This window comes from Zootoca vivipara, chromosome 4, assembly GCF_965207765.1.
Source record: "Zootoca vivipara chromosome 4, rZooViv2.hap1.1, whole genome shotgun sequence".
Taxonomy (NCBI): domain Eukaryota; kingdom Metazoa; phylum Chordata; class Lepidosauria; order Squamata; family Lacertidae; genus Zootoca; species Zootoca vivipara.
The window spans coordinates 73,447,279-73,470,370 of NC_142587.1; the positions used below are offsets into that span (position 1 = coordinate 73,447,279).

At 43.4% G+C, this 23,092-nt stretch overlaps 1 protein-coding gene across 1 annotated transcript in view; it reads left to right on the plus strand.

The window, feature by feature from the left end:
- The window catches only part of GAP43 (growth associated protein 43), a 54,506-nt gene extending 32,284 nt beyond the window's left edge, over positions 1–22,222 (plus strand). Inside the window, exon 3 of the mRNA XM_035114577.3 lies at positions 21,461–22,222. Coding sequence (XP_034970468.1) covers positions 21,461–21,549 — 89 coding nt within the window. The 3' untranslated portion in view covers positions 21,550–22,222. The remainder of the gene's footprint in view (positions 1–21,460) is intronic.
- The last annotated feature ends 870 nt before the right edge of the window (positions 22,223–23,092 follow it).

Below are 23,092 nucleotides of genomic sequence, written 5' to 3' on the forward strand. Positions count from 1 at the left end.
GTGAAATGAAGACAGGAATAAAAATGTATGTGTCTACTGATGATGCCATTTTGTGGGCCCTCTTGGATGCAAGGTGGAATTAAAATAGATTGGGTGAGTGAAGTTCCCCTTTAAACTATACTTGAATGGTGAGCAAGGCCACTCAACTGCTTTCATGGCACACCATGAAAAGGTGCTTGCTCACCTCATGAATGCATGTGGTAACACAGGCAGAGTGTTCCACCCTACCCTCTCCACAGTCAGGTGCCTACCTTTAATCCACTTCCCACAAAGTAGATCCTTTCCTTATCTCCCCTTAATGACCTGAGGGTGCTTTATGGAATACACCATACATTGCTCTCTAGAAGGGGCCAATGACAGCTGGCTTGGAGTGTGAAAGGTGGACCTGAACTTTCGTAGGAATTTCCTGAGTCTTCATAGAGATGCTTGACACTTGCTCGAAAAATCGCTGGTGTTATTATTTCAGTGGCACTGTAATTGGTAGTGGAAGGCTGCCAACAAATAAATAAATCTAGTTTGGCTACAAGATGGTATCATTGGCTGGCTAATTTCCAAGGCACACTTGGCTCCCACTATTACAAAAAAGTAAATGCAGGTCAGCCCACATTTTTGCAGTGGTGTTCATCTGGAATAAATTTTCCTATAGTTACTGCCTCAATCTTCTAATTCAAGGACATGATCTCATGGGTGACATTGACAGTAGACATACCCTTCCCTTTATTTGTCCTATGTTTGGGAAGCCATGATGTCATCTGAAATCGGGCAGTATGTAGGAATTGCCTAGCATCAAGTAACAGCAATAATCAAGATATTTCAGGACTTACAATTATAATAATCATTTTTGTTTCTTAACATCTGGCACAACTGAGCTGGAATTTCTCTTGTGCGGGATCCATTGAAGCAATTGAAACATGCAACTGTACTTTTATTCTCGTAGAGATGTGGACATGCACTGATCTTTTACAAAAATGCTTTCTTAAAACTGATATTGTATAAGACAGGCATCCCAAAACTCGGCCCTCCAGATGTTTTGGGACTACAATTCCCATCATCCCTGACCACTGGTCCTGTTAGCTAGGGATGATGGTAGTTGTAGTCCTAAAACACCTGGAGGGTCGAGTTTGGGGGTGCCTGGTATAGGAAGTCCAGGTTCCCTCTCTTCTATCCTGTAAGGATAGTCCCTACATTTGGAATTTACTCAACCTATCTTATATAAGGATCACTATTGAACTTGGAAAATGCAACTGCTCCCCCCTAAGGTTCAGAAAATAGCTCAGTTTATTCTGAGTTCCATTATGCTACCGATGCTATCTGTCTGTCAACTTCTGAGCCACCAGGCCACCTTGTTTGTGCACATAACTTGCGCTATCTCAAGGGATGGTATGGAGCCTTGAGTGAGCATAGGATTCTAACTAGGTTCCTCTCTTGCCACCTCACACTTCAACCCCTCTGTGCTGGTGGTACTGCTCTTGTGTAAGGGCTCTACCGGGATCAATGTCCTTCCAAGGCCCAAGTATCTCTGTGCTGGCATAAAGATTTTTACAGTGGCACAGTGGTGCCCTCTGTCGGATCAGGAGGTGATCCTATCCTGCCTGCTGGGCATAATTTGAAGATATGATTGTTCTGAAAGTCACTGCAAAGTTATCCCATATATACCAGCTATTGCTCTAAAGCAATAAAAAGACAATTTATGGTAGATCACCTGGCTGGAAAAGGCCAGGTTTTCATGTGACAATGATCTCAAGGGGAACGTAGCTATCTGAAGAAGAAAGTATGCCTCTGTACTCAAGAAAGTCAAATTATGCATGTAAAGCTGGAAAAAATATCTCTGTCTCTTTTAATGTGGCACGGTATCTTTACTGCATTGTTTTACATTAAGGCTTTCTCTGTCTCCCCACATTCTAAGGTTGTTTTAGGGGTCTTTATATCTCAAGAACCTATGGGTAACTATTCCATTCTACTTTCAGTTTCCTGGCGGACATGGATCTCTGTAGATGGTTTTCAAAATGTTTTAAAAGCTCTATTTTATTTTATACAGGATAGTGGTAAAGAGACACATTTCAGCTACTTTGGGTATCACTTGTGCATACAGGATTGAATAGGGGAAATGTCAGTTGTAATATAAAACGTATGAAGAAATCTAGTTCTAATGTGACCATTTTATCTGAGTATTTGAAACACCATGCTTTGTAGCTGCTATCACACTGAGCAAATTTAGTGCCTGTTCCAATTTCACTTGCATTAATCCAGAGATCTATGCACTGATTTCTATTAAGTGAGCAAACACCCTGGGCTCCCCTGTGATGGCAATGGAAGGATTAACTATAATGTTCAATCTAGCTATGCAATGTGTAATTTCACAAGCTCTGTATAACAAGGGCCACATGTATGTCTAAACTTGAAATCATTTGCAACCTTGCATTCTCCTGTGAAATGAAATCCAGTGTGGTTTCCAAAAACTCCTTGTTCTTCCCTGTTTGTTTCTGGTCAGGAATGTTTATTGGCTTTATTGCTAATTATGAATGTTTTGCTAATACTCCCTCCCTCTCATAGATTGCATTTCCACTTTTAATACCAAGGAGCTTTCCCCATATTCTGGTATTACAACTAGGGCTGGGCAACCTGTGATGTTGCTGGACTTCCAACTCTGCCATAATCCCTAACCATGCTGGTTTGTTTTACTTATGAGTACTTTGTATTATTTTCTGTGTATTACTGCAGCATTTTTATAATACTGTTATTGTTTAACTTAATAACATTTTTCATAACCTTGTAAGAAATTCTCTGAAAAGGGGACCATACATTACTTAAGGATAAAGGTAAAGGGACCCCTGACCATTAGGTGCAGTCGCGGACGACTCTGGGGTTGTGGCACTCATCTCGCTTTACTGTCCGAGGGAGCTGGCATGCAGCTTCCGGGTCATGTGGCCAGCATGACTAAGCCGCTTCTGGCGAACTAGAGCAGCGCATGGAAACACCGTTTACCTTCCCATTGGAGCGGTGCCTATTTATCTACTTGCACTTTGACGTGCTTTTGAACTGCTAGGTTGGCAGGAGCAGGGACTGAGCAATGGGAGCTCACCCCGTCTTGGGGATTTGAACTACTGACCTTCTGATTGGCAAGCCCTAGGTTCTGTGGTTTAACCCACAGCGCCACCCATGTTCCTTCTACTTAAGGATGGGATTCACTCAACAAACAGTGTCAGCGAAAGACCCGCACAGTGTCTGTGGCTTCTGCAATGGGGCTCCCCACTCTCCTCCTCCCATGCACTCCCCATAATTGGCTCAGGGGTGGGGGTGGGGGAAGAACCCCACATGTAGGAGACAGATGATTGTTCCATCTGGCAAACTGCAACGCTTGCACAGACGGAATGAGCGCCACAGTGCTACCTTGAATTTTTACCCAAAATAATTAAACAGCATAAGGAGGTTCACAGGTTCCCTAGTCATGGTTTTGGACATTTGGCAGAAGGGCTTTCCTGGTGATTTTCTGACTGTTCCCAAGAAAGTCACATGCTTCCTTCTCTTTTAAATTATGTCTCTTAATAAGGAGACACAATACCATTTAGGCCAGGGGTCAGCAAACTTTTTCAGCAGGGGGCCAGTTCACTGTCCCTCAGACCTTGTGGGGGGGGGGGCTGGACTATATTTTGAAAAATATATATGAATGCATTCCTATGCCCCACAAATAACCCAGAGATGCATTTTAAATAAAAGGACACACTCTACTCATGTAAAAACACACTGATTCTCAGACCATCCGTGGGCCGGAATTAGAAGGCGATTGGGCCGCATCCGGCCCTTGGGCCTTAGTTTGGGGACCCTGATTTAGGCTTTCCTAATTCAGTTTCTCCCTGAAGTAGAGTGCCAAATTATGTGACTCAGCCTATGTCTTATTTCAGCTGATTGGAGAGTTGCCAGGCACCCATTCTGTTAACTTTTAGTTACAGGTAGGTAGCCGTGTTGGTCTGACGTAGTTGAAACAAAATAAAAAAAATCCTTCCAGCAGCACCTTTTATTTTGTTAACTTTTAGGAATCAGGTTGAGACACATTTAATTGGAAGTATTTTAAGTACTGGAAGTATGCTATGTTTTAAACACTGGAAATGTTGCTTTCACAGCTAATTGGCATTTAATCATCTCAATTTTTGCTGATTTTAATTGTTTAATTGTGTGCCTGGCATGCTATGGTCCAAGGGGTCCCAAAGAGTCGGACACGACTAAACAACAATATATTGTTTTTGTTACTCAGTTTTATTGTACAATGTAAACTGCCCTGGGATAAATATTATGGGTACCATATAAAAGCCTTGACTGTCTGAATAAATGAATATTTTTAGAATATGTTATTGCAGCACGATCCCATGTCTATTCAAAAGTAAGTCCTATTAAATGAAATGGGGCTTACTCAAAGGTAAGTGAGGTTGAGTTAGTTAGCATAAGTAAAGTATGCTCCACTGTAAAAATCTCATCTCTCACCACCAAGATCACCCTTAGAGAAAGCAACTCTCATCATTTGTAGCCCTTTTGTTCCAAAGGAGTTTTCTCATCCCCTACTTCAAAGCCAGCTCTCATCTATTGCAAAGGGCTGCCTTTTCTTCCCCAGGTAACCTGAGCAGCAAAAGAAGACTTCAGCACAAAGATGGATTCTGCTTTAAAAACTATGACAACAACAACCAGTCAATGTCTCTAGCTTCCACATCACTGGCCAAGAGCTAGACTGATAGCAAGATAGAGATTATGTTTTAATTTCCTCCTAGGAACCTGCAAATTAATTGCATCCCAGTGGGGAAATAGCTTCAAACATGCTTGTCTCTGATCAGCTCGATCAAAGTTTTTGAGAGCTAGGGATTGGGAATCTAGGTACTCTTTTAATGCAGAAGAGCCTGCAGACTGGCTGGACCCATAAAAATGTTGTCCCAAAACTTCTAAATAAGGACACTTCAGAAGTTCAGAAATCATTCCCTCTACTGCTGTTTTTGCTCTGTGTCCTAAAGGGGATGTGTGCTGTCCCAGGTCCTGATACTGGTTTGTGTTATTGGTGGAATGAACATGCTACCATGTTAAGCAAAATCTCTTCCAGGGAAGTGGAAAGGGGGATTTTTAACTTCAGGAATCATCTGGAAATATCTTCACTTCTAACATAAGATAACTTTTGCCTTTTGTCTATCCAGAGCATGCCCTCTCTTAAGAGTCAACATTTCATTTCATTTCTTGATTATACTCCAAATCTACTTTCCCTTGAACATGTTAACTGAAAATAGTAAGGTCTTGGCTAATTAAGTCTTCATTGGGATCTGGGTGGTTGTCAACAGGCTCAGTTTGCCCTGTATGGGTGACATACTGCTTTGCTAGGTTGCTGAGAAAAACTTATGGGAGTCTGGTAAACTGATAGACTTAGAAATTGGCAAGTCAGGCAAGGCTCTCTACACCTTGAAACTCCTGTTGAATTGTTAATTGAGAATCTTGTTGCTTTGTTAATTGACCCTATGGGTGAGAGTTTCTGAATTTCTAGCAGTGATGGGGAAACTTTTTCACACTTAGGGCCACATGTCCTTCTCTGCAACCTTTCAGGGGCCACACGCCAATGAGCAGGGTGGGGCCAGAAGGAAGAGTGGTCAGAACAATGAATGTAATCCCTCCACTTTGTACAGTTGGCTAGTTTCTACACACATGCACATACCGCTCCTTGTTCTTTGGCTATCCCTGCCCAAAATTGTCTATGCCACAATGAAGTGGCTTTGTTCCAAGTTGAACACCACTTGCATGCTAGTCTTTGCATGTTAGATATTCAAGAGCATTTCACAGTTTAACCAGACTGCTGATAGAGAATAAACAAGATGAGAGACTACTTCTGAGTACAGGTAGGTAGCCGTGTTGGTCTGGATCGAAGTAAAATAAAAAAAATTCCTTCAGTAGCACCTTAAAGACCAACTAAGTTTTTATTTTGGTATGAGCTTTCGTGTGCATGCACACGAAAGCTCATACCAAAATAAAAACTTAGTTGGTCTTTAAGGTGCTACTGAAGGAATTTTTTTTATTTTACTTCTGAGTAGACATGTATAAGTTGATTAAGCTGTATATTTGCCAGAAAGTGTGAGAATGCAACTGAATTTGTTTGTGTCAGCATATGAGTAGAGTGCCCTGGTTGGCCCATCACCAATGAGGTGATGGGCCAATCAGAACAGGTATTTCTAGCATCAGAAGGGAGAGATTTTTGAAACAATAAGACCAATTAAATTTCAGACCTGTTCTAATATCAGCAATAAGATTGCTAACACTGGTGTTTCAAGCTAGCTTCTGATACCTACAGTCATACCTCAGGTTACGTTTGCTTCGGGTTACGTACTTTTGCGTTGCGTACTCCGCAAACCTAGAAGTATCTTTCGCTGCTTTTCACCGCAAGTGCGGTTCTCGCATGCACAGAACCCGTTCGGGTTACATACTTTCCAGGTTACGAACTGCAGCCCGGAACGAATCAGGTACGTAACCCGAGGTACCGCTGTATATACCTGGAGAGGTTCCCCCTCCCAGCAGAATAACGTACGCGTGCAGCTCTTAAAAACACAGAATTAAGCTTTGGGAAGGCTGGAGATATAGTGCATTGTACAGACCTGAGAACCTTTTGTGTACAGTGGAGAGATGGCAATGTAGTTTACAGCAGTAACACAATCCCTTAGTACCAGCATCTAACAGGCTAAACATTTCAGATGAAAACCAAAAGCTGCTAGAATATCTTTTGGGATTTTGTGCTCAAAGGAGCAAATCCATTAGAAAATTGTCAAGGTTATATAGGTTACACTTTGTAATGTGCATTTCCACCTATTTCACAGCATAAAGATCCATAGCGGAACATCCCTGCTAAGTGCATCTGGGCTAAGAACATCTGTTTATGGAATAATTCACAAGTGCCTTCCAATTTGTGAATGCTAGAGTCAGAAGAGTAAACAAACAAACAAACCAGATACTGGCCAGCATTATTCCGAACATCTACAGCAGCTCCCTAAGCTTAGATAAAGTCTTTCCCACGAATAAGGAAACAAGAGAGGCACATGTAAAATTGTGGTATGGCAATACAGTCCTTGTCCCAACTTTCAATACAAGAAAGAATATTCCACCTAAACATTAGGAAGAACTTCCTGACAGTAAGAGCTGTTCGGCAGTGGAATTTGCTACCAAGGAGTGTGGTGGAGTCTCCTTCTTTGGAGGTCTTTAAGCAGAGGCTTGACAGGCATATGTCAAGAATGCTTTGATGGTGTTTCCTGCTTGGCAGAGGGTTGGACTGGATGGCCCTTGTGGTCTCTTCCAACTCTATGATTCTATGAGTAAGTCCTAGTTATCCCTTTATTTTGTTAAAGCAAAAACCCACCTTATCAAAGGGGCATCGTAACAAGTTTCAGAAAAACTATTTACTGGAGAAAGGCTGTAGCACTTCTACAGAACATCTGATTTGCATGTAGAAAGCCCTAGGTCCCCAGCATTTTCAAGCAGAAACCCTGGAGAGTAGCTGCCAATGAGTATAAACAATGTTGAGTTAAATGGACCAATGGTCCACTTAATTTCTGCAGAAACCTTGCAACCAAAAATTTGTTGCCTATATTTTCCTCACTAGAGCCTCTTTTGATGTATCCCTCAATTCTCTGCCCTCCCTCCTCCCAAGAGGGGCCAGAACTAATTAAATGCACCTGTTAACATGACTCAGAAGTAATTACCATGACATTTTCACACCTGGGCTTCAATGACTCAGCACAAGAGCTCACTATTCCCTCTCTGGGCTTTTGGGGGTAGCAATTAATATGTCTGGCAGAGTGGGTGTATAAGGCCATCAGATGCTAGCATTAAAACCACTGCCTTTGTGGCTGGGCATGTGGGAGTTATTCACGGAGGGAAAACAATCTAATTAAGGTTGTCTTATGGATCACCATCCTGCCACACCATTCACAGAACTCAATTTGTGTTTCAGGGGCCAGGTCTAGGGTGACCAGGTGAAAATGAGGACAGAGCTGCTGTACCTTTACTAGTTGGGAAGAAGACTGAAACTTACACCTGCTGAAATTCCCTCTTCTGTACAGCTATTTAAAGTGCAGGAGCTGTCTTCTTCTTTTTACCCAGGCCAACCTAACTTGGGCCCAGTCTTGTAATTTCCTCCATGGGATGTTCTCAGAGCTGAACATGCCTTCCTGTTTTGCCATGTTTGGCTCAACAAGAGACAGTCCAAATTCATTCATTTCAAATTCCTACACCTTTCATGATTATGCTTTTTCTTCTTGAAGGACACGTTGTTTCCCTTTGAGAATTATCAGATGCAGGAAATGATCATGGTGAGTAAGAGGATTAAACCTCTTGTGCCATTGTGTATTTCCACAAGTGCTTATTGCAGTGTCTGAGGGCAGTGCTGGGTTTTCTGGGATATGCCCTTGGAAGTGAGCTATGTGTATTGTTTGATTTTGTTGAAGTTGGAGTGGGTGCATTTTGTCTGTGTGGATTTTAAGCAAAGTGTGTTAATTGTGTTGTGTTCTGGCTAAAGCCGCAATCTTACTACCTCTTACTTACGTAGGAATAAGCCCTTTTGAACTCAATGGGAGTTGAAGTACGAGTGACAGGTGCACTTCTTGAGCTAATAGTAGCATTGAATGGAGTAAGTGCCATCATGAAAGGGTCTGAGTAGTCATGCTTAAGACTCTGCTATAAGTGCCACTAGAGCAGCTTTCTTCAATTGAGTACCCACCGGATGTTCTGGACTCCATTTCCCATCAGCCCCTGCCAGCATAGCAAGTTGCCAGGGATGATGGGAATTGTAGTCCAAAAGGTCTGGAGGACCTCAGGTTGTGAGAGCCTGAACTAGGGAGTAATTTTAAACCAACCAGGGTTGGCAGCTGGAGCACAAAGAGCAGAAGAACGGTAAAAATATATTTGAATGGACTTTCTCACTAACTGTCAAAGGATTGCTGCTCAAACCATTACAATTACCACCACTACCACTTTTTTCACTGACAGCCCTAACAGAGAACTTACAGTCTGCATGAACTACTGAGGTCCTAAAGGTAAAGGGACCCCTGCACGGAAACACCGTTTACCTTCCCGCAGGAGCGGTACCTATTTATCTACTTGCATTTTGACGTGCTTTCAAACTGCTAGGTTGGCAGGAGCTGGGACCAAGCAACGGGAGCTCACCCCGTCACAGGGATTCGAACCGCCGACCTTCTGATCAGCAAGCCCTAGGCTCAGTGGTTTAACCACAGCGCCACCTGGCCACTGAGGTCCTACTGGAGGTTTAATGTCAGGACCCTGTAGGGAGCAATCTGTTTTGGATGAGTAGCAGATTTCAGTCTTAAAGTCTGGCATTTTTATTTATTTATTACTAAGGCACGCCCACACAGAATTAACTGCTAAAAGAAAACATATTTTAATCCATTTGCATGGCAAAAGTCAAATAACTCTGAGAGCTGAAGCAACTGATTTTGACCTCTGCCATCTTAATTGCGAGGGCTGGTAATTAGTGAGAGGAGGTAGCTGTTGCTGTGTCCTCATAAGCAATTATGTTAGTCAGTGATAATGCTTGCATCCTTGGCAAGCTAATACGCTTGCATGAATATTCCTAACTTCATGGCATAGTTCTGGTCTGGTGTATCTGTTGTATGGCCCTTAACTGACACTTCCTACCAAGGTGATACAATTGCAATATGTTAAACTAGGAACTATGGAACACAGGGACTAACTGGATTTTTATTTGATTATGTTAATAACAAATGATACTTATATCTGTCTCTCTGGTGGCACACAAATGTTGTGTGATTTCTTCACTGGCATTACTGAAAACTCCATGGAGGGAGGGTAGGGAACAGCTATGAATGCTTGGTTACTTTCTTGGCCAGAGTTGGTCATTCAAGAGCAGTAAGACAAATGGCAGAGCACAGTATTCCCAAAGCATTGCACACTATGTTAATGGCTCTGTTACTGAGCACTGTGTTGGTTTGACATTAACATTTTGGTAGTTCTAAGGGAACTTCTGACTGTTCATACCTATGTTAGTGTAGTTCCCTTTACACACAGCTGAGATATGGAAGTCATTTCCCCATACTCCAGAAGCATGTGGATATCCCAGCCATGTGGGCATGGTTGATTGTGTGGGTCATCTTCTCTAGGTCAGTGCAGTACTGGGGTGGAAGAGCCAAATGACTTGCCTATCTTTGTGGTAGCAATACACACTAATCGGTAGTGTGGATTGGACCAAAGTAATGTAGACCTGGGACGCGGGTGGCACTGTGGGTTAAACCACAGAGCCTAGGTGGCACTGTGGGTTAAACCACAGAGCTTGCTGATCAGAAGGTCGGCAGTTCGAATCCCCGCGACGGGGTGAGCTCCCGTTGCTTGGTCCCAGCCAACCTAGCAGTTTGAAAGTGCGTCAAAGTACAAGTAGATAAATAGGTATCGCTCCTGCGGGAAGGTAAACGGTGTTTCCGTGCGCTGCTCTGGTTCGCGAGAAGCGCTTTGTCATGCTGGCCACAAGAACTGGAAGCTGTATGCCAGCTCCCTCAGCAAATAAAGTGAGATGAGCACCACAACCCCAGAGTCGGTCACGACTGGACCCAATGGTCAGGGGTCCCTTTACCTTTACCTTAATGTAGACCTATTGCTGCTTGTGGTGTGTGTCTGTACATTTTTGAAAGGGCCTTTCTGATTCCATTCCATTCAGTTATCAAAGGTCTATCATCAGAATCCGTTTAGTCACCGCTACCAATACTACCGTAGAATAAAGTCTGGAAACTGCAGTATACAATATTTGAGTAGGTAGTGGGACAAGTCTTTGAATGAAGAAACACACACAGTCACCTATTAGTTCATGCTGAGATTGCTAGAGTGATGCTTGGAAAACTTGATTCTGTGAACATCTTGTGCACTTGTTTCCATTTTCTGGACCAAAGGGAGTTAAATGAAGATATAACACTACTGTACTGATTTCACATCATTTCCCCCCTGCAGTGAAAAGATTCTGTGGGTAGGTGGAGGTTTTGTATAAATAAATGTAAGTTTGGTATTGGACCATTGGGCTGCTATGCCCTGCTCTTTTTACACAGGATTAACTAGCAAGGGCCCCACTTAATTAAGCTTGTCCTTAGATCAGAAGGAGGAGATCTCTCTGTTTATCCTTCCCCCTTATTCCTCTCAACTATGAAAACAACCTCCAATAGTTGACTCTTCTCTTCCTGAAACTTGTTTTAGTGCTATTGCAAGTCTGTGCGTATCTGTAGAGATACACTGAGGTGAAGGGAGGTCAAGCAAGCCTATCACTTGAATTGTTGGCCAATTTGCAGAGACAGGCAAACTCATCTTGGCCACCTCCTTTATATGAGAGGTATAGGTTGGTGATGGGGCACCGTCTTTTGAAAAACCTCAGAGCTATAGGTTATCCAGAACATCAGAAACCAGATGTTCTGGTATGGTCCTTGGAGCAACATTTTAGGCACCTATGGCACAGTATTTAGTGAGAAAATAGCAACAGTGCCATCTGCTGATAATTAAGGAACTGCAGCTATTGCTCCACTCATTGAGGCCTTCAACAGTTCTCATGTTCAAACTGAATTCATTAATCAAGTAATTTTTATTATAGAAATCCTGTACACAAAAGGGAAAAAAGATTGCAGTGGAAAAGCATCTGTTCCTTATAACATTTATAAAAATACAGGGTACTGAACTTTCCTCTTGTAAATGACAAATTGTGAGATTTTTTTCCAGAGGTGTAGCCATGTTAATCCCTTGCATTGAAAACACTTTAAAGACATAGATGTGTAAATAACCCCATGCGGTCTGCAGCCCACATGGTCTTAATACTATCATTTTAATATTGCCATAATCATTATTGATATATTTCATCAGGGAGGTAGGTGAGATAATATTTATATAACACACATCTGGTTGGATTGCCCCAGCCACTCTGGGTGGCTTCCAACACATATGAAAACATAATAAAACGTCAGACATTAAAAACTTCCACTTACAGGGCTGCTTGTACCCAATGGTTTCTGCCTTTAGTTTGAGTATTATACTAGCAATCTTTGATTCACGAGACAAGATGGAACTCTAATAATTACATTAAAATGGTAACAATGTTACAATCTCTCTCTCTTTTGTACAGAAAATGGAAAAATGGATTCTGGATGTCATTTTAACACCCACCCCAATTTTGTCATTTTCTCTTGTAGGGATCAATACCATTTCATAGCATGAATCCTTCCCCACCTCTTGTTTCCATGGCAACATCTAGCAGTCAGGATTTTAAGGCCTACTGAAGGAGTGCCACACATACCAGTGCTTAGGTGACTCATAAATGGCATGTTGCTATTTGACTATGGAGCTGGAAGACTACAACTGAAGTGGTATTTTGGGGCAAGGTCATAACTATTTGTTTGGGTCCAGCGGTCATAAAGGACTGCCTCCTTTTGCATCAGCCTTCCCAGACCCTCTAGGTGTCCCTGTTTTCCAAGGACAGTCCCGAATTTACAGAAGCCATCCTGGTTTCTGATTTGATCTCAGAATGTCTCTCTTTTCCTTTGTTGTTGGTGTGGAGTCATTTAGACTCCATAGACCATAGCACGCCAGGCACTCCTGTCTTGGCCCTCCATATGTTTTGGGACTACAATTCCCATCATGCCTGACCACTGGTCCTGTTAGCTAGGGATGATGGGAGTTGTAGTCCCAAAACATCTGGAGGGCCAGGTTTGGCCATGCCTGGACTATGGCAACCCAGCCAGATGGGTGGGAATAATAATAATAATAATAATAATAATAATAATAATAATAATAATAAATAAGTCCTTATTTTCATCAGAGAAATGTTGGAGGATATGCCTTCCTGCTACCTAAAATCTAGTAGTGAGGCCCTTATTTGTGTCCTATCTATGATAGAAGCACAGTTGGCTGTGATAATAGTTAGGGGTTCTTCATTGGCTGAACTCAAACTGTGGAATACCTTGTCCCATGAAGTTTAGGTGGTCCATCTTTAATCACCTTCTGCTGACCATTAAAGACTTTTTTAAAAATATGTTATGCATGCACACACCCATAGAATGTATAATGTAGGAAACATCCCGCAGCTATTGAAGATTTCTACCTTTTTGTCTCATCCTGGTAAACTTATGTCCACTTCAACTGTGTAAAAACATTGACCAATCCTTCATGGAGTACCAGCACTTGAGACTATATTCACATTAGTACCAGTCTTAACATACTTCTCTCAGAACAAATTTGAGAGTTTAAAAATAAGCACTCCAAAGGGCTAGGGGAAAAAAAATCTTTGCGGAACAACCACATGGGGTAGAAATAGCTTTTTAAACACTTGTACATGCAACATCTCCTTGCCAGCTGCCAGATGTCATCCCACAGCTGGAAACATATCCATGCCTGCATATTCAAGCTGTGAAAAACACTTCACAGCTGTAGTTATGGTAAAGTCAGAATCCATACTTGGTAGGAATATCATGCAGGTGCTTCTGTCTGGGAGAACGGATCTTTGGAAGTCTATAACCCAACCCACCCACCCACCCACAAAAGCACTTAGCACAGAAAGCCTCTTTTGAATCATTTCCATCTTGGCAGATTTCAGATCCCTAATGTTTCCTGCACTCTGTGGACACACTCAAAACAACATATGCCTCAAGTGACTACCACAGAAGGTGAACCACACACTGAAGGGTGACGGCATGCTCATTAGAATTCACATGCTTCGACAATCAAACTGTTCTTGAAACAATTATTCCACTTGCATCTGAACTTTTCAGTAAATGTTGTTCTGCTGCATTCTGGATTCCTCCCTCTTTTTTGTTGTTGTTGATGACACATTACCACAGTCTACCAGAATTTTTTTTTTTTAAGGTAAAAGCCCAAAAGAACAGTGTTCGGGGTGTACCACAGTCTTAACAAGCCAAAATCTAGCACAGGGAATCAGTCGGGGAATCAGATCTCAAATTTTAGCTGTGACCTGTGCAATGCTAAAATGTGGAACCCCCTGCAGTGTTCTACAGCATTGTTGTGGCACCCTCTTTAGCATGGTGCCCAGTGTGACTGCACTGGTTGTGTTACTCTAAAACCGCCTCTGGTCAAGGTTCACAAAATGTACCGGAAGCAAAGGTGAGGAAACTCCACAGTCAAACAAGCCACCAGAGATGTATTGCTTCCTAGACCACCACCACCAATCCCCAGCTGCTGGTAGTAAAGGAATTTCAGAGGTAGTTTACTCATGAGTAGAACCCCTTACTCACAAACTGCATGATAACTCAGGATGTTGTGATGTCTTTTGTTATGCCAGGGCCTTTTGTTACTTGTGTTTTCATGGACAATGGGATAACTCCACTTCCTCTGACAGCTCCAAGGGCTCCTCAGCTGGTCCCGCACTGGAGGGCTCCTCAAGGGAATCCACAACCTGCCCTTGACCTGTGGAGTGTCTGATTTGTCCATCAAGGACTCTGCATCAGGACCAGGCATGACAAGCATTAGGAAAACATGCCCAACAGTGCAGCAGGCTGCCTCTGAAAGTGGTGAGCTTGCCTTAGCTGAAGGTTTTTAAGCATAAGCTGGATGGCCGCCTGTCAGGGACATGGTCATTCCATCTAGCCTTATAGATCTTGCATTGAACAAGCTCATCATCCCTGACCACTAGCCTTGCTAGCTAGGGATCATGGGAATTACAGTCCAAAACCAGCTGGAGACCCAAGTTTGGGAAACACCTGGACTAGACGATCTCCAAAGTACCATCCAACTCCTATTGTCAGCAATTAGGTAGAAACACTCAGGGGAGGAGGGTGAGGATGGTGGGCCAGGGTACTGTCCATTCCCCAAGTCACCACTTCTTCTCTTTTACCTCTGAGCTGCCCTCAGAGCTACACACCTGGCACACACTTTGGGTAGCCAGATTTGGCTCAGGGGCTTCCAAGTGGAGATTCTTCACCTACAAGTCCTGCATGTGAGTGAATCTTTGGGGTCCATCCATGAGCCATCTCCACATACTGCGCTGCCTCTTTGCAGCTCCCTGCACTTCCATGCGCTCACTTACCTGCTGACTGAAATAAAGCAAGCGCGCTGATGAAATGTGTCTTCAAGATGATAGAACCGCTGTTGGCGGAGTGCTGTGTTATTTTCTCTGGAGCTGGAGAGTTGAGTGGTGGGAGGGGGAGGCAGGCATTCATCAGGGAGACCTTCCCCTCCAAATAGCCCTAAATGTACCTGACAGTCTGCCATTCCCTCCCTGGGGTGTTTCTTTAGGTACAATTTCTGTGCTGATGGAGGAAGCTCTGATGTTACTGTGTGCAAGAGAGAGAGAGAGAGAGAGAGAGAGAGAGAGAGAGAGAGAGAGAGAGAGAGAGAGAGAGAGAGAGAGAGAGAGAGAGAGAGAGAGAGGAGCAGCAGCAGCAAGGTGTATCTCAGGCATTTTGTTCTGCTGCCCGGGATTCTCTCTCTCTCTCTCTCTCTCTCTCTCTCTCTCTCTCTCTCTCTCTCTCTCTCTCTCTCTCTCCCTCCCTCCCTCCCTCCCTCCCTCCCTCCCTCCCTCCCTCCCTCCCTTCCTCTCCTGAAGGTAGCTGTGGAGAGAAGAATGGGCGAGCTCGTCTTTCCTCCTGTGAATGCAGTCGTAACAGGGTTGAGGCATCACATTCACAAAGAGCATCACTCTCTCTCTCACCACCCTCCCACCACCGGCAGCAGCCCCCTTGAGTGATTTCTCTGGAGAGACATTACTGTTTTTGCCCATCAGCCAAAGTTGGAGGGTTTCCATGACGACCAGGCAGCTGGTGTCTAGACACAGTGAGAGATGCCTTGCAATGGAGCTGCGGTGCTCTCGCTTCCCTTCTCAACCCCTTACATACAAAAGCACACGCCCTGTGTTGCCTCCATCCTCCTTGCCATTTACTACACACACACCCGCACACACGCATGAAGGTGTTTCTATTCCACAAGCTTTAGGAAGAGGAAAGGATGGTGCAAGAACACCAAAGAGAGCCTCCATCTACTCAGATTAATGAAGTCAGGAGGATGTTGCTTCGATGGATTTGGAGAGTGCTTAATTGGGTCAGGAAACAGCAAGCATCTCTCAGGATAGCACAAATAGCTCCCTGCCTCCCTTCTGCTCTTCTGTTAGGTTGAGGAAAATACTGTAGGTACCGTACATTAGAGAATACTTTTGTGGGGGGAAGGAATAAAGCGTGTATAATATACTCTCTTTTTTTTTTGAGCATACAAGGTAACTCCTAAAATACTGGTCAACTGAAGTACAATTAGCATTTCTTCTGCAACAATCAACCTGTTTTATTGAATCTGTTACTTTCAGCTCTTTATTTGCTTTTCTGTACGTTTAAATATATTTTTATTCCCCCTTTCTGCCAAGGTGGTTTGCATTTTATAACCATAGCTTCTAATCAAAGAGACATGATACAGACTTGGGAGGTTAGAGGAAGCAAAGCAAATTCAGACAACAGTTCTTTCATACTGGCTGCATAATGAACAACACAATCCTATACATGCCTATTCTGAAGTAAGTCTTGTGGGGTTTCATGGACTTAGTGCACCTGAAGTGTGCATAGGACCACAACGAAAGCTATGGAATGATCAGGTGAGATGGGCTTTCCGGAGATGGTTCCTGGAGAGGAGAAGCTAAATCCAGAAGTGGCTTTCTGGGTTGGGTGCAGTCACAATGCGGTATGTGCAACACGTCCTGGTACATGCGCCACTGCTGCTTTCAAGGAGGGAGGTGGGTGGGAGATTTGTGCAGTGCAGACATATCTGCAGTGTTAACGGAGAAATCTGAGGGCTCCCTTGGACTATCAGAGCAAACAGCACCCAGTAGGCTTGGTCTTTATTGAAAACTGTCACGACAGGACTCCCACCTGCAACCAGGTGAAACAAGATGGAAGCCCCGTACAAAAGAGAACCCAAACTTTTATTAGTTGCTAATCCCCATTTTACACCCCCCCAACTACATCACTAATACATCATGTTTACATCATGAAAGGGGAGGTCTGGTGGCAGTAATCTGAGCATCCTGGACCCTGTCCCATTCCTCCCCTTGCCCTCCACCACACACCCATCAAGTGAAACAAAAGAGATATTTACATTCCCTGTTTCCCAGCCAAATTAATCTTCACCTGGGTTTGTTATTTCTGGAATGGCTACCTGTCTGGCACTCGGGTATCAGGATGCCAGGGATTATCACTCAGGCAGAGGGGCTGCTGAGTAGCTGAGCTCACATGTCTATACGGATTTCTGAAGTTTTCCCAGTGAGCCATGATACATTTATCAGTGAATTGTTACATTTGCTATTGCACATTTGCTATTGTGCAGCAGAGGCCCTTTGAGTAGATAGGAAGAAACTGTGTAGATAGGATGAAGTGTTTTGTGGGGACAAATCACAAAAGTGATTGTGCTGATTTTGGTAGTGGGCTGCATGTGCACGATATCTGCTGGAGGGGCAACCCCCCCCAATACATAAATTCCTGCAACAGCAGGAATCATGGATTAGCTCTACTGGTGCATTTGCACCACACTAACCTTCCTGTCCCTCCCCTTGCTCCCAACAACCAAGTAGCCGTGTTGGCTATGATCAGAAACATTAACACAGGCTTTACTTATGTTCTTAACCAGGCACCCCCAAACTTCGACCCTCCAGATGTTTTGGACTACAATTCCCATCATCCCTGACCGCTGGTCCTCTTAGCTAGGGATCATGGGAGTTGGATCACGGCGGACCTCAGCACCGTGCGGGGATGAAGGGAAAAAATCATCTAATATGTTGATGCCATAAACATCCTTGCTTTTCATTACAAAATCTCACCATTATTATTTCTGTAGGCTTTGGTATACACAAACAGATATTCAGTGGCTATTTAAGAATGTAGTGTTTAGTTTATGCAGCTCCATTGAACTTGGCAGAGCCATTAGCCTGTTGGTTCTTAATTACCAGGAGAAACAAATCATATTGGGTTACAAGAGAAATATCACGTTGGCTAAGGTTCTTTCCAAGGCCCTGGTTTCCCCACTTCTTTTCTAGATGTGCTGCAGTCATAATTCACCAAACAAAAGATAGTTCCTAGAAGCAAGTATTTTTCAAACCATGGGCTATGAAGCTGGCTTGTTTAACTAGCCCTTTTTAAAAAAAGCAAACAGGATTCATGGATTGTAATGTTAAGTTGACTCTTGGAAAGTTAAACTAAACTAGGAGAAGTCTTCCTGGATGCATGGGATGGGAAGAGGGAATGCACCTGCCTGACACTTCACTTGAGCTCTTGAGAGGTTCATCGACGTAATGCTAAATCATAGTTTAACGTTACATGTGAATGCAGCCATTAGCTTTACTTGTTGTTGTTTAGTCATTTAGTCGTGTCCTACTCTTCGTGACCCCATGGACCATAGCACGCTTTACTAGTCCTAGGCAAATACAAGGCTAGGAGCAGATGAATGCTCACCTGATGAAATGTGGCTAGATTTGGCCCACAGATTTTCTAATGGAAATCTTGCCTCTAGGAAAGTGAAGTTGCTATGCCTTAGATCCAGGGATAAAAGCACCATTCTACTTTCCTGATGGTCAGAGCAAAGGTCAAGGTGGATGCAAGCCAATCAAGTGGTTGATGTTGAGTGCCAGGGGAATTGTAATGGTTGTTTCCGAGTGAGCAGTGTCAACAATAAATATGGAAACCATGAAGGACAAATCCTCTGAGGCTGTTGGAAGGAATCTAGAGTGCTGATATGATTTATTTCTACTGGCACTGTGGTTGATCATTTAAAGATCCCACAGATATAAAAACAAACCCATAAGCCACCAGCCACAAAAAGAAAGTAAGATCAGTGGCAATGTGCTGTTGTCTGCTTCAATTTAATTAATCCTGGCAAGTCAAAGAGGGCTGGGCAGATCCCAAGAGACTGTCTTTTACCCAGAAATCCACTCAACCTAATTTCACCAATGTAGGGCAGCAAAAGGACTTGGCGCTCAGCCTACAGGCCATTAGCACATAGTGGAGATGGAGACAGCTGGGAATGCTGCCCTCAGTTGGAACTGGTCCTTCCCTGCCTGACTCAGTTTTATAGCAACCAAGCTTGTATTTATTCACAGCACCCATTCATTTCCTGATAAATGAATGTGCACATCATCCTTGTCCTTTCAAGGAACTACAAAGTGCACCAAGAAGCAAGGTTCTTAAGAAGCTGTGCCAGCAGGATTTTGCCTTACCTGCTGAAGGCCTCTTTGTTTACTGTAGTATGATACAGAAGAGTGCTGGTGATTCCCAGACGAAGGAAGAGCATTGGTTATTGGAATCTCCAAGCACTAGACTCCAATTTACTTGAGAAAAGGTAAACTCTGTGTTAAGCACCTATCAGGTTGTTCCTTGGTTTAATAGTGCTACATGTGCAGAGAGAAAATGTTGAGATTGCTCGAAATGGAAATCGGTGGGGAGGCGGAAGTGGGTATTGAAAGTAAATGTAGATTACTGCATGGTTGGGAGTGAAAGCTAATCCAGAGTGCCCATCATAAGGCATTTACAAGTCTTCCACAAACCATGGTTTGGGAAGCAGTGTTATTAAACCACAAAGGGATAAGATGAACTCTCCTGGATCAGGGTCCATGTATTGCAGCATGCTGTTTCCAACAGTCACAAAGAGGAAGTCCGTGGAAGGGCTATTAGAGGCAGACAGACAGACAGAGGAGGAAGTCCATTTTCCATGAATGTGAAAGGGCATTTGGACCCACCAAATTGTAACTATGCATTTTCAACTAAAATCTAATAATTCTTTTCTATTAAAAGTCCCATGTTCCCAGGTGAGCTGACATGAAAAAGTCATGCATGCCAAAATGAAGGGAATTCCCAAAGGCCAAAGTTACTTTGGAAGAGCTGTCAGTGGCACCAGTGCAAGCAATGGCCCTTTGCTTTGGTTCAGGAAAGCCTGGCTTTTTCTCACTTCAATCTTACAAATCTGGTCTCTTCTGACTAGATGTTTCTGTCGCCCAGATCACTTTCTAGTTTGTTTTATCTGCAGTTGCTTTCATTATTATTTTGGTCTTTAGAGGTGACCCAATAGTAATTGCTCAATTTTTTTCTATTATACTGTGAATGACCTCTCTATCCAATCCCTTCTGCCATGCCCCCTCTCCTGAACACTATTCAATTTTGCTCAGTGTAATTAATTAATTAATTCAGCATAACTCTCTCTCCCAGTTTCATACAGTCATCAGCTTGTGTTGGAATCTCCATTTCTCCCATAACTATGCCTAGAAAGGATAAGGAAGTCAGCAAAGCATGAGACTAGGAAGTGTAGGAGATACGGGGGCACAAAGTGGGGTTCTTCCCAAGCCACACCCTTCACTGGCTCTGCTTCACACACACCTCTTTGAATGTGCCATTGAACTCTAATAATACCTCTTGCGTGCCTGAATTCAGAAGAAAGAGACAGGTGTGTGTATGTGTGTAGAAACTAGCCTGCTGTTCAAAGATAACATTTAGATGCATTGCTCCACCCATTTTTTATTTTTATTTTTTATTGCCTTTGGCTCTGCCCACCACTGGCAAGAAGGGGAAATGTTTGTTTTTTTTTTAAAAAAATACTGTGCCCTTTTAAATGTGTTTGTGGAAGGGGGTTATTGGTCTGCTTCTATTATGTATTTTGTGTTCTCGTTTTGCATTTTTATGTTGTGAGCCATTTTGTGATCTTCGGGTGAAGGGGAGTAGACAAATTTAACAAATAATAATAATATGATGGCACTTGGTCTTGCTCACCTATAAATTCAGAAACTGGTGCCACACCAGGTTACAAAGTAAAAGGATTCTGCGTTGCCAATTCAACATGAAGCCGTTGTTTCTGGTGTACAGAGCTAGGTTTGTATTGCCAATTTCGAAGACTATTGGTCTACACAATTTCTGAATCCACACACACACACACACACAAACACAACAGCTAGGCCCAGGAGCTTTCTAACTTGCATAGAATTGGTGTATTGAAGTTCCTTTATAACAAGAACAAGTAATGTGTGCGTCAGTCAGCCATTCAAGTGAACACGTAGAGCAGGCATGTCAAACTTGCGGCCCTCCAGATGTTTTGGCCTACAACTCCCATGATCCCTAGCTAGCAGGACCAGTGGTTGGGGAAGATGGGAATTGTAGTCCAAAACATCTGGAGGGCCGCAAGTTTGGGGATGCCTGACGTAGAGGCTTAAAGTGGAGAGGGGATGAGGTGCACATGAAAGCCCCATTTCCAGAATTCCAGAGCTCAACTGGAGTCCTCCATGCAATCAGAAGAGGGGGCTCGATATGCTTAGAACCCTGATAGCACATGTTCAGCCAAATGTGCTTAGAAGCCATCTTTGGAACTTCCCCTGGTCAGGTCTGAAATGGACCCTTTACATGGGCTCTCAACCTAATTTTTCCACATGTGTCAATGTGTGAATCGAGGGGGGTTTACAGCTTTGTGTTTGCATACCTTTCAGATGCTGTAGAAGAAACCAAACCTTCTGAAAGTGCCCAGCAGGAAGAAGCGAAAGAAGACGAGAGCAAGGCGGACCAAGAAAATGCCTGAACATTAAGAAATGACTCCCTGTTGCCCTGTGCTCCCTTCCTCTTTCCCCATATCTCCCCTCCCTCCCTTGTTCCAATCTCGCCCTCTCCCACTCGCCCTCGGGGCGAGTTTGTCTGTCTTCCTTGTCCCCTCCACCCCCCCAACCCTTTTTCTCTCTGTGTGGCAAACATTTAAAGAAAAAAAGCAGGAAAAATCCCAGTCAAACAGTGTGGCTTAAACATTTTGTTTCTTGGTGTTGTTATGGCGAGTTTTTTGGTAATGATGATCCAATCATTTTGGGAAAATTCTTGCACTGTATCAGAATTGTTTGATCTGCGCGTGCGTGTGTTTGTCTGCCCACCATGAGTGCGCTCTCTCTCTCTCTCCTTCTCCCTCTCTCTCTCTCTGTTCCAAGTGTGTGCGCAATGTTACGTTCATCTGAGGAGTCCAAACCAATTGAGTGAGTTAAGGAAAGGAAATCAAAAAGAGAATGAACATTTTTCTTTCTTTTCTCCCCTTTTCAATGTGGTGATGATGGTGGTGGAATGAACTAAAGGAGGCAAAACAAACAAAGCAAAAAAGAAAAAAGAAAAAAAGAAAAAAAAGAAAAAGGGAAACACAGAATGAGAATACAACCCCGGTTTGTTTTTAAAAAATAATAAAATAAATAAAGCAAATGTGCCAATTAGCGTTACTTGTGACTCCCGGCTCCTTTTTCAAACTGCAGAATGACAATAAAGGAGAATAATTATGATGGTATCACTGTGATGCATTTTTGTAGCACATTATATTTCAGTGGATCTTGTGTGTTTTGTGGATCAAAATTCATTCGGGTGGTTATCTATATACCAGACATGCTTTGATTTTTATGCGGAGAACTTTTCTAAGGAGCAGCATATGTAAGAATATGGCCACAGAAGTCTGCCACTGATGTGGAAATGGGGATAACAGAATGGATTATTAGAAAAACAAGAAACTGAAAATGACAAATTTGTCCATCTCTAGCATTAGCAGACTTAAGGCTTCTGGAAACCCCAAGATCCAGCAACTGTAGTTGGTGGGAAATAGTGCCTGGGGGAAGGCAGACCCAATTACCTATTGCATCCCATGAGCTATATGCCCCCTTGGCATAGCTGTCAAGTCTCCCGTTTTCCGCGGGAAACCCCCGTATTTAAATCTGTTTCCCGCTGTTATCCCGAATTGCAAAATATCCCGTAAATCCCCCGTATTTATAAGAAAGCAGCTCCTGCCGGCCGAGTGCTGTCAGAAATAGCCTCTGCGCATGCCCAGAAGGCATGCCCAGAAGCGATTTATGGTGCCCAGACACGCAGACACGGGCAGCCCAGCACCGGAAGTCACTTCTGCGCATGCCTGGACATGCACAGAACCGATTTCTGGTGACGCTCTGCCCATGGAAATCGGGCAGAGCAGGCACCGGAAGTCGCTTCTGTGCATGTCTGGACATGCACAGAAGCAACTTCCAGGGGGCGTGCTGCTGCTGATCCTTTATTTTTCAATCCAGAAGTTGACAGCTATGCCCCTTGGACAAGTACAGTTCTACAGC